The sequence below is a fragment of the Stegostoma tigrinum genome, chromosome 6 (assembly GCF_030684315.1).
Source record: "Stegostoma tigrinum isolate sSteTig4 chromosome 6, sSteTig4.hap1, whole genome shotgun sequence".
Lineage (NCBI taxonomy): Eukaryota > Metazoa > Chordata > Chondrichthyes > Orectolobiformes > Stegostomatidae > Stegostoma > Stegostoma tigrinum.
The window spans coordinates 65686931-65699287 of NC_081359.1; the positions used below are offsets into that span (position 1 = coordinate 65686931).

General features: G+C 39.4%; 1 protein-coding gene across 1 annotated transcript in view; it reads left to right on the forward strand.

Annotated features, from left to right (window-relative positions):
• Positions 1 to 12357, forward strand: part of LOC125453187 (GRIP and coiled-coil domain-containing protein 2) — a 67573-nt gene that overhangs the window by 27247 nt on the left and 27969 nt on the right. The window contains exons 10-12 of the mRNA XM_048532416.2: positions 853 to 972; positions 9627 to 9791; positions 10534 to 10638. Coding sequence (XP_048388373.2) covers positions 853 to 972; positions 9627 to 9791; positions 10534 to 10638 — 390 coding nt within the window. The remainder of the gene's footprint in view (positions 1 to 852; positions 973 to 9626; positions 9792 to 10533; positions 10639 to 12357) is intronic.

Here is a 12357-nt window from a genome sequence, read left to right on the forward strand (position 1 = left end):
TTCATTTGAGCAACGTGGAAGACTCACTGGGCATAAGGTTAATCACCACCTCAAGATGCTTCGTTCAGCTCAGTCAATTGAGCATATTTATATTGTTTCCATAAAAATCTTGTGATTTCAATTTTAACCTGAATTGTATTGAAGTTGATGATTGGGTTGCAAAGAGTAATACAAATGGTCATTTGTTCAGTTTTGTGTTGCTGATAAAGGCGCCTTGTCTATTTAAAAGAAGCAGCACTTGCAATTTTCCTATCCCTTTTTCATTTGTTTCCCCAATTTCCTCAATAACATTGGCTTCTCACTGAGCTATGGTCCCAATGTGGCAGTTAGCCTCTACTACTTCCCTATAGAGCCCTTAATTGTATCTACACCTTGAATGGCAGCTTATGTAAAGGCAGTAACTGCCAAGCAAATTCTGTCCTCATCCAACATCTACACATGCAAGTCCAATTAAATAGGAAATAAGGTTTTCTGATGAAGGGTCAAGGCCCGAAACGTCAGCTTTTGTGCTCCTGAGATGCTGCTGGGCCTGCTGTGTTCATCCAGCTCCACACTTTGTTATCTTGGATTCTCCAGCATCTGCAGTTCCCATTATCTCTGAAATGTATGCCTGTTTTTTTTAAACCCTGATTGTATTTGCTTTCCCACTTGAGGGCGCTGAGACATTCTTACCACAGTTCCAACTGGAAACCGCCTTCACTCTGCCTCATCTGTATGACTGAACAACTTAATGGCAAAGCTTATTATGCAATTAGTTGTATAAAATGGCAGACAAATTATTTTTAAAAAAAAGTTTATGGAACAGGCTAACTGTTTAACTTCTTCATTTAAGACCCTGTTTCTTTGCTTTAGAACCTTTTGCTGGAGTATGAGAAACAAGGAGAAAAACTAGATCTGGAAAAGATGCGAGCAAATAACTCTGAACGTCAGGTGGAGGAGCTTACACAACACTTGCATGCTTGTCTTCAACAGGTACCAAGCTATCTTCCTGTCCTGCTGTCGACTGAATAATAATGTTTCATCTATTCACAATGCATCTTCATTTATTTAAACTGCATTATTGTTACCTTTTAAGGAACTGCTGTGAAAATCTTGTAATAGGACCGTGTTGAGATTTGGTGTCAACGGCAATAGTGTGCATTTCAATAACCCTTTAACATAGACAACAATGAAAATTAAATCAGAGGGAGCATAGCAATATGAGTTAAGAAAGGTGTCCAAAAGCTTGTTTGACGTTTGAGATTTTATTTTATGTTTGTAACTATGTCCACTGTGACCGAGGAAGTTTTCGATGGGTTCTGGAAATTGAATCTTGGCAGGCCAATGTGGTGAGGAGGTTTGAAGAAATTAATTCTGTATATATTGAAAAGTTTGGGTTAGCGTTTCAGTGGCAGTCATGAAAGATAGCCTAAGTAATTTGAAGCTATTGTAAGGGCCATTCCTATGGATGGAGTGGAGGGATTCCACAAAGTGGTCACCCAGTCTCTGCCATTTCAGCCACCTCCAACACAATACCAACCCCAAACACGTTTCCCTCTTCTACTCTAAAGCTTCCGCAGGGACTATTCATTCTGAAACTTGCTGGTCCACCCCTAACATTCCATTGTTCCCTGTGGCACTTCGCATGCAATCACAGAAGATGTAACACTTGCCCATTCACCACCTCCTCCTTCATTGTCTCAGGCCCCAGTCACACCTTCCAGGTGTTGAAGCATTTCATTTGTACTTTTTTTTCAATCCAGTCTACTGTATTCACTGCTTGCAATACGTTTTCCAAAACAATGGCAAGGCCAAACACAGTCTGGGTGAACTCTTTGAGAAACACCTCCATTCTGTCCGAAGAAATACACGATAAACGTAGGACCTTGGGAAGCACCAGGGTTCCACTGGTCCCTTAAGGTAGCAGGTAAGACAGATAACACAGTTAAGAAGGCATCTGGGATACTTGGCTTTATTAGCTGAGGCATAAGGTTTAAGATCAAGGAGGTTATGTTGGAAGTGTATAAAAGGTTTGTTAGGCTACAGCTGGAGTATTGTGTGCAGTTCTGGAGCCCACACAATTGAGGGACGTGATTGCATTGGAGATAGTGCAGAGGAGATTTACCAGGATGTTGCCTATGCAAGTGCGTTTTAACTGTGTAAAAGGATTGGACAGACTGCGGTTTGGAGCAAAGGACCCTGAAGGGGGCACATGATTGAGATATATAACATTAGAAAGGGCATAGACCAGGTAGATAGGAAGAAACATTTTCCCCTTGGCAGAGGGGTCAGTGGGCAGGGAACATATATTTAAGGTATGAGGCAGAATGTTTGGAACGGATGTGAGGAAATTCTTTTTTTCATTTGAGGGAGGTTGGAATCTGGAACTGTGTCCGTAAGGGTGGTAGAAGCAGAAACCTTCAGCATTTTAAGAAGTATTTAGGTGTTCACCTGTGATGCTGAGCATACAAATCTATAGACCAAATGCCAGAAAATGGGATCAGAATTCTTAGGTGATAGAACCTGTGCCAGTCAGAAACAATGGTCTTTTTTCTGTGTTGCAGAGCTCAAAGTCCTTCAAAGGAAATCAACAAAATGGCTTTGGTTTTCTCAAATTTATAATTGTTCATGAATTAATTCAGATAAGTAACCTGACAACACCAAAACAGTCACTGGATCAAGACGTGTATGGGTATTTCAAGTTTGGTATTAATAGCAAAATGTAGATACCAAAAAAATCCCATTGGATGTATTTGCTCGAGGACAGTTGTGGTAAAAGAGGGGTGAGAAGGTGAAACTTTGGAATACTCAAATTGTTTGAGGGCATATGCCGACATGGAGATATGTTGATTCAAGTTGCAAGATGTGGGAACAAAACCTGAATGGCATTGCTGCAAGCTACATCATAGGAAAGAAAGACAATTGCAGAAGGGACAGAAATTACAGATCTGAGAGCAAATCAGATAAGACAAGAGAATACAGAAGTAATTTTTTTTTAAAGGTACAAAACTTAATGCACTGTATTTGAATGCACATAACATTCAAGACAAAACAGATAGCTAGATAAGTAGTACAAATTGACACAAATAAGTGCAGTCTGGATGTGAGTTTGCTCGCTGAGCTGGAAGGTTAGTTTTCAGACGTTTCGTCAGCATTCTAGGTAACATCATCAGTGAGCCTCCGACGAAGCGCTGGTGTTATGTCCCGCTTTCTATTTATCTGGTTAGGTTTCCTTGGGTTGGTGATGTCATTTCCTGTTCTTTTTCTCAGGGGATGGTAGATTGGCTCCAAGTTAATGTGTTTGTTGATGGAGTTCCGGTTGGAATGCCATGCTTCTAGGAATTCTCGTGCATGTCTCTGTTTGGCTTGTCCTAGGATGGATGTGTTGTCCCAGTCGAGGTGGTGTCCTTCCTTATCTGTATGTAAGGATACGAGTGATAGTGGGTCATGTCGTTTTGTGGCTAGTTGATGTTCATGTATCCTGGTGGCTAGCTTCCTGCCAGTTTGTCCAATGTAGTGTTTGTCTCTTGAGAGGATTAAATTACAACTTCCAGGATGCGGACAAGAAAGATTTCTTAGCAGCGTTAGAAGCAACACTGAAAGACAACAAACTCTCAGAAGAAACCCAGCAAACCATCAGACAGACAGTCGCACCAACATTAAGCAGGAAAAAGGAAGAAAACACACTCAATACACAAGAAAGGAAAGCTCTAAAAGGACTCAAAAAAGATAAAAACGTCGTTATCCTACCTGCAGACAAAGGACGCTTGACAGTCATCTTAAACCGAACAGACTACATTGAGAAAGCGAACGCACTGCTTGCAGATACCGACACTTACCAACAGGTGGCGATAGACCCGGCCCCACAACTAGAGAACCGAATCACAGCCTTACTCAAAAAAACTTCAAAAATCTGGAGAATTAAACAAGAGAGACTTCCAAAAAATGAAACCAGATGGATCCAACACACCACGCTTCTACGGACTACCAAAAATTCACAAACCAGGAGCCCCCCTCAGACCCATAGTCTCGCTACCTGGAACACCAACCTACAGATTAGCCAAGGAACTACACCAAAGACTAAAACACCTAGTAGAAGACTCCCACCACGCCATTCACTCCACCCAAGAATTCCTGAACACCATTAAAGACACCAAGATAGAAGAGGATGAACTAATGGTCTCCTTTGACGTAACAGCCCTGTTCACATCCATCAACATCAACCTGGCCAAAGAAACACTGACTACACTATTAGAAGAACCGAAGACACATACGCCAGACACCACCAACCTCATCAGCAAGGACAACATCATCAAGTTAGTGGACCTATACCTTACCACCCACTTCACTTTCAATAACAAAACCTACAGACAAACCAACGGTACACCCATGGGATCTCCAATATCAGGGTTCTTAGCAGAGGCAGTAATGCAGAGACTCGAACAAACAGCTCTGCCAATCATCCAATCCAAACTTTGGGTCCGCTATGTGGATGACACCTTTGTCATCACTAAACAAAACAAACTAGAGGAAACCTTCAAGACCATCAATAATACCCTTTACTGGCATAACATTCACAAAAGAGGAGGAAAACAACAACAAACTGCCATTCCTAGATGTCACCGTAGAGCGAACAGTCAATGGGGAACTTCAAACCAGCGTCTACAGGAAAACAACACATACGGACCAAATACTGAACTACAGGAGCAACCATCCCAACACCCACAAACGAAGCTGCATTAGAACATTATTCCAACGAGCCACCACACACTGCAGCACAGAGGAACTACGCAGAGCAGAGGAAAGTCACCTATACAGCGTATTCAAAAAGAATGGGTACCCTATGAACACAGTCCGCTGATTCCTCAGCAACAAACCCAAACAAACAGACAAAACGGGCTCAGAAACCATAACCACTCCCCCCTACATCAAAGACATTTCTGAAATGACTGCCAGACTACTCGGACCCCTTGGCATCAGGGTAGCCCACAAACCCACCAACACACTAAAACTACAGCTAATGAACTTAAAAGACCCTATACAGACAACAAATAAAACGAACGTCATCTACAAAATACCTTGCAAGAACTGTGACAAACACTACATTGGACAAACTGGCAGGAAGCTAGCCACCAGGATACATGAACATCAGCTAGCCACAAAACGACAGGACCCACTATCACTCGTATCCTTACATACAGATGAGGAAGGACACCACTTTGATTGGGACAACACATCCATCCCAGGACAAGCCAAACAGAGACATGCACGAGAATTCCTAGAAGCATGGCATTCCAACCGGAACTCCATCAACAAACACATTGACTTGGAACCAATCTACCATCCCCTGAGAAAAAGAACAGGAAATGACATCGCCAACCCAAGGAAACCTAACCAGATAAATAGAAAGCGGGACATAACACCAGCGCTTCGTCGGAGGCTCACTGATGATGTTACCTAGAATGGTGACGAAACGTCTGAAAACTAACCTTCCAGCTCAGCGAGCAAACTTACATCCAGAACCTCAACCTGAGCTACAAATCTTCTCAAAACTCAAGTGCAGTCTAGTGGCCATTTCTGAGATGTGGCTGTGGGATCATCTGGATTGGGATCTGAAGGGAATGTGACAGGAAGGATAGGAAACTAACAAAGGGTCTGGAAGAGTGGCTCTGTTCAGTTAAAGATAGGCCATCCCTCTGTATTATGCTAGCACTAAGTTCAGGAAACTGTGGTTAGAAGTATTCTGGTTAGATATGAAGAATTATTAACACAGGTTACTTGTAGAAGTTGTGTAGAGGCCCCTTAACAGTAAGCACGTTGTAGGACAAGTATCAAAGAAGGAATAATGGGAGCTAGTGAAAAGAGTACAGCGATTGCCATGTGGGATTTTAACCTAAATATAGACTGGAAAAATCAGTTGGGGGAGAAAGTTAATGAGATGAGGAATTCATGGATGTTTGCAGAGCAGTTTCTTAGGCCAGCATGTTTTCTCACCGATCAGAGAGCAGGCTGTACCAAACCTGGTTTTGACCAACGAGATTAATTACTGACCTCTATGAAAGAACCCCTGGGTAGCAGTGACCCAAATATGATTGAATTTTCTATACAATTTAAAGTAGAGAAACGTAGGCCCAAAGCTGCTACTTGAATTTAAACCAGGGCAGTTATGAGGGCATGAAAACAGACCTAGTGAAAGTGATCTGGCAATATAAGTAAAGGAATAGGTCTCTAGTGTTGTCGTGGCAAATATTTGAGGGGATATTCCAGGAAAGCACAGAATCAGTACATTCCAGTGTGTAAGAAAAATTATAGGTGGTGAACACACTACCCATGGTTAACTAAAAAAGGAAAAGATAGACTCAGAATCAAGCAAAATTATATAATTGCACGAAGTTGGGTGGCAGGTCAGAAGATACTATGGAAAATAGTGTGTGCAATTAGTAATGAAGGTTAAAGAGATATATGAATGGAACAATGCTTTGCCTCTGTCTTCACTAGAGAAGGTAAAAGTAATACCCTGGAAGTTGAAAGGGAGGGAGGAACTCCAGAAGTAATACACTCCGGGTAAATTTTGGAACTGCAACTTGACAGGTCCGTGGTCCTGGTGGATTTCATCCTACGAGCTTAAAAGAAGTAGCGAGTCAGCTAATTGATGCATTGGTTTTAATTTTCTAAAATTTATTATTTCAGGGGAGATTCCTTTAGATTGAAAAATAGCTAATGTAATTTTTTATTCAAAAAGTGAAGGAGGCATGAATCTGAAAACTACAGACTAGCTCCTGTCAAAGAGAAAATGTTAAAAGCAATTCTTAAAAATGTTATATCCAGGGATTTGGAAAAATTCAAGATAATTAGGCAGGCCCAACATGTTTAGTCGAAGGTAAATCATGTTAAATAAATTTATTTGGAGTTCTTTTGAAGAAGTAACTTGTGCTGACGGTAAAGGGTAGCCGGTTGATGTATTGTACTTAGATTTCCAGATGGCATTTGATAAAGTGCCATATCATTACAGAAAATAAAATTTCATGGTGTTGTGGCTGACACATTGGCATGGATAGAAAAATGGTTGGTTAACAGGAAACGGAGTAGGAGTAAATGGATCTTACAGACTGGCAGGTTGTCATGAATAGTGTACCATAAAGGTTGGTGTTGGGCCTCAACCGTTTACAGTTTGGATGAAGGGATTGGAGGTATGGCAATAAAATTTGTTGATAATGCAAAGATAAATAGGAAACTGAATTGTGAAGAGGATATAAGAAGCCTGCAAAGAGATATATATAGGGTAAGAGATTGAGCAAAGATCTGGAAAATGGAATATAATGTGGAAAATATGAAATTGTCCAATTTGACAGAAAGAATAAATAAGCTGCACATTATCTAAATGGTAAGAGGATGCAGAGAGATCTAGGTGTCCCAGTGCATGAATCATAGAAGGTTAGAATGCAGGTACAACAAGTAATCAGGAAAGCTAATACAGTGCAATGCTTTATTACACAGGAAATTGAATGCTAAGTAGAGAGGTTAAGCTTCAGTTAGACAGAAGGCAGATGGATTCTTGATTACTAAAGTGATGAAAGGCATATGCAGGAATGTAGATGTAGATAAAATCACATCAATCATGATTTTATTGAATGATGGATCAGTCTTGGAGGCAGAATTCATGGTCACCCGTGCCTGTTTTTGGAGAGAGGGGATGTAGGGCTACAGTGACATGATTGGAATTGCAAACGATCTCACTGTTAACTTTGCCTGTGATGGTCTCATTGTTATGGAAAGAGTAAATGTCACACTACAGGGATTGTAACTAGAAATCCTTGTAGCTATGAGCACATGTATGGTGGCAGTGATACATTCAGCGAAACAAAACAATTCAATGCTGTGGACTAGTAAACAAATCTTGACAAATGGAGATTTTAATAAGCTCATTTTTATAGATTTTCTGCTTTATATAATTGTTTCATGGTTTCGCTTCGAAGTAATCTTTTGGGACTTAATATTGTTCAGCATTTTAAAAACAGGTTCGCAGCTGTAAGTGTAGTATGTATAAATAGCAACATATTTGGGTCCATTCAAATTCCTTGTGGAAAAGGTGAAAGTTACTTTAAGTTCATTTTGATTCATTCAATCAGAAATTCTCAGTTTAAACTCTACCATCTCCAAATAACACACATCCAAAAAATGTCACTTCTCTCCATGAGACAGTGCAGTGATTTTTAACATTGCCCTGTACTCATGGAAAGAAAAGTGTTTTGTGTAACCTCAAAATGATTCCCATTTTAAGTGAATGTGCCATTTCATGTTACTCTTTACAGATGACTTGGAGTTGTTTCTTTCAAAATATGTATAAACAAACGTTGCAAAATGTTATCTCCTGAACTTGTGTAACCTTTAATTAATGTGTGAATAATAGCATGTTAAAATGTATTATATAATTCCACCTTAATATCAGGAATAGACTGCACAGCCTTTGCCTTTTCCAAGTTCTTTGTGTTTTATGCTGAAGAAGGCGGCAATCTGATTGTTGCTTAAACTTCATAGAGTGAAATGAAGGTTGAAAGTCAAGTCTTACTGTTGTTTGTAGATAAGTTTTATGTTTTTATTTTTGAGTAAATAGAAATAAGAATTATCAGCTTACTCTGCTACCTATGCAGATAAGATGGTTTCATGTCCTTTCAGGAAGGCTGAATTAAGGTGGACAAAGTGATCTTTCTGAAATGATCTTCTAAAGAGCTGGATTATGTGACCTCCAAACTTTAGGAAGGTGGGCAGTTCAGTGTTTTGTTTCTCTTGTGCATTGGTCAAAGGTTGTGCAGAGCCGCCTCCCTAAACCTGTGAGATAAGGCTTGTGCGGTGAAAAGGATCCCTTTTTTCTTCTTTAAAATCTGTGCATGCTTTGGTTGTGAGCATATGCCATGTAATTACAATTTCAAAAGGTTTAATGCTGCTTGGAAAACAGTAAGTCAAGCATCGGTCACAATAGTTAATTTCTTCCAATTTTTAATTTTAGGTTGCAATAATTTATAAATATTTGAAATGATGAGAGACAATGTTTTTCTAGGATTACAGCATTTTGCAGGAAAATATTGTCCATTATTAGGATTTTCAAGGCGACTTTGCCAAACAAAAAGTATCTTGCCATGCAACAAATTATCTTTCATCCTTGTCCAAACAATATCCTCTGTTGCTGCAAGAAATATCAGTAGATTGAGTAAACTAGATAAATGGTCTGGATGCTTTCGTACTACTTTGTGGGTAAGAGAAAGAAAACATTGTACAGCCTTTCTTGACTGATGTTTGAAACTACGTAACGCAACTCAAAATCATTCCAGATCAGAAAGATCACTGACGTAATTCAGCCCTTCCAAATGACCCATCACACTACCTTACCTGCATTCTTTGTAGAATATACAGATTTCTTTTTACATTTCTATTCATTTAAAACAAAAAGTCTAGACAAATTGAGTTTCTTTGCAATAGTAGCTGCATTAGATAGCATTAAAAGATTAAGTTGATTGATTTAAGACTTTGTTTAAGTTGATGTATAAAATGTTGCTTGAATTAGATATTTTGGCTGTTAAGTGGAAAAATAAGCTCCTGTAACTTTTCTGAATTAATCTATAGCAATATTTCTAATGTTTCCTATTCAGCACAAACAATTGGTTTCAGAGAAGGAAGATATGTTTGCTCATTTGGGAACTCTCCAGTCAAATGTAAAACAGCTGGAAGCAAAAGTTTTAGAATCTGAGAAAGCCAAGAATACTGTTGAAAAGGAGTTTGAGGCCTTAAAACTTTTCAAGGAGCAGGTTTCCAAGGTAATGGAGTCATGATGTAGACAGGTGCTGTGTTTTTAAACAAATTTTCTGAAATTTCTCATGTTTTCTCCAGTATTTACATTTTTTAAAAACTTACTTATGTATTAAAATATGTGACAGGTAGACAGGGTGGTTAAGAAGGCATTTAGCGCACTTGTCTTCTTTGCTCAGACCATTGACGACAGGAGTTGGGGCTCCATGTTGCAGTTGTACAGGACATTGGTGAGGCCACTTTTGGAGTACTGTGTACATTTCTCATCACCCTGCTATAGGAAAGACATTATTAACTTGAAGAGAGCTCAAAAGTTTTACCAGAATGTTGCTGGGATTGGAGGTTTGAGGTATAAAGAGAAACTGGATAGGCTGGGACTTTGTTCACTGGAGCTTAGGAGGTTGAGGAATGATCTTACTGAGGTTTATAAAATCACGAGGGGCACTATTGGAGGGGTGTTCAATACCAAAGGTTATAATTTTAAGGTGAAGAACAAAGATTTAAAGGGGACCTGAGGAGGAACTTTTACCACACAGTGTGTTTCGTATGTGGAATGAACTGCTGAAAGAAGTGATAGATGCAAGTACGGCATGGACGTGTTGGACTGTAAGTTCTGTTCTATGCTCCATGACTCTATCTACACTATATATGCAAACAGCTGAGCACCACATTTCAAGGGCAGTTAGCGATAGCAATACCAGCAAAACCCACATCCTGTGAATAAGTAAAGATTTAAACTGTACTCTTCAGGAGAATCATGTACTGTTGAAAGATGTTGAAGAACTGAAAAAGCAACTTCAAAATGAGAAACAACAGCTACAGCAGACAACACAGGAACTGGAACTTGTAAAAAAGGTAAGAAATTTCAAAAGGTACAAAATATATTGCTTTTGGTGGATAGATAAAACATCAATTATTTGGCCTTTGCTTAGCTGCAGTTGAATTACTGTGCTTAAGACACAGCTTTCTACATGTCTGGGCAAATGCATAGGTAGAGTTGCCACCCAAAACTTACAACTGGAAAAGTTAACAATAGTTATAAGGTATATACACCTGTGTGTAAATTGAGTCAAAATAACATATTTCCTTTCTCCATACTTGCTACCTGAGTGCCTCCAGTATTTTGTTTACATAGATTTACAGCATACAATTCTGTATTTTTCCTGTCATTACAACCAGAAGTGATAAATAGATGTAGAACAAACAATGATGGCCAAAGTGCATGCCTCCTAATCTCTACCATACAAGTCACCAATAAGTATGAGGCTGAGTGGTGAGCCAGGACTTGGACTGATGTGATTGTTAAAGAAATTTGATTTAAACCACAGGAGGTATGGCTTGATTGATGTTTGAAACTCTACCTACCAGACCTGCAACCATATCTAGTTTGCGTTTCCTCATAAAGGATGATCTTGAGAGATACTTGAAAGTAATCCAATTGCTAGCTACAACCAGTTTGCATCTGGTGAAATTTAAAGCCCTAGATCTTCCAGGCCACAAATTGCAATTGGTTAATGCCAACATGTATGCCATAGGGTATAATCAATATGGACAAACCCGAAACGTCAGCTTTTGTGCTCCTGAGATGCTGCTTGGCCTGCTGTGTTCATCCAGCTCCACACTTTGTTATCTTGGATTCTCCAGCATCTGCAGTTCCCATTATCTCTGAAAATAAATAGCGTTGTGTTTTTCATAGGTTTAAAAACTCTTAAACCAATATTACCAGTGTTATTGTGTGTATTGTGACCATTGCGTTGAAAGAAAAGTATCAGCAGCAAGGTGCTAAATAAATTTGTGTGGTAAACGGGGACCACTTTTCAATAAGAATGTGAACTTCTTTAGGAGGATTGTACTGAAGAGCAAACTGTCTACTCCTGCTCCACCATTCAATAAAATCACAACTGTTTTGATTATGGCCTCCGCTCCACTCTTATGCCTGCAGCCCATAATCCTGTGTCTGGCAAATATCATGCACTTCATGTCTAAAAGAGTTCTCACAGCCAATAAATCTCATTTTTTGAAAGACTTTTTTTTTAAAGTGGTCAGTTAAATTAGATAATTTAAGCTGAAAAGGAAGACTTGGAATTGTATAATCCTTTCCATTACCAAGAGGTGTAACACAGTTTTTGTCAGTCAAGTACTTTTGTAGTATAGTCACTGTTGTAGAGGAAATCTTTGTCAGTTTTCATTGAGTAAGCTCCCACTATAAGCAGGCAATCTATTTGTGATGTTGATCAAGGGTCAGAAATTGGACAAGTTATTGGACATAACTTCTTTGGTCCTCTTTGAAATACCTCCATAGGATCTTTTACGCCTATGTGAGAGGGCACATGGGGCCTTGATTTAATGTCTTATCTGAAAGTCAGCCCCACCAATAGTGCTCCCTCTGTACAGCACTGAAATGTCAGCCCTGGTATTTTATTTTGTGCTCACGTACTGAAATGAGACTTGAGTCCATAATCTTCTGACTTGGAGGCAGGAGTGCTACAAACTGAGACCTAATGTCTTTTTAATTTGACTTTTTTGGTGGTTTTGATTGACTGACATGTAATCTTAAGGCAATAAGTGACTCTT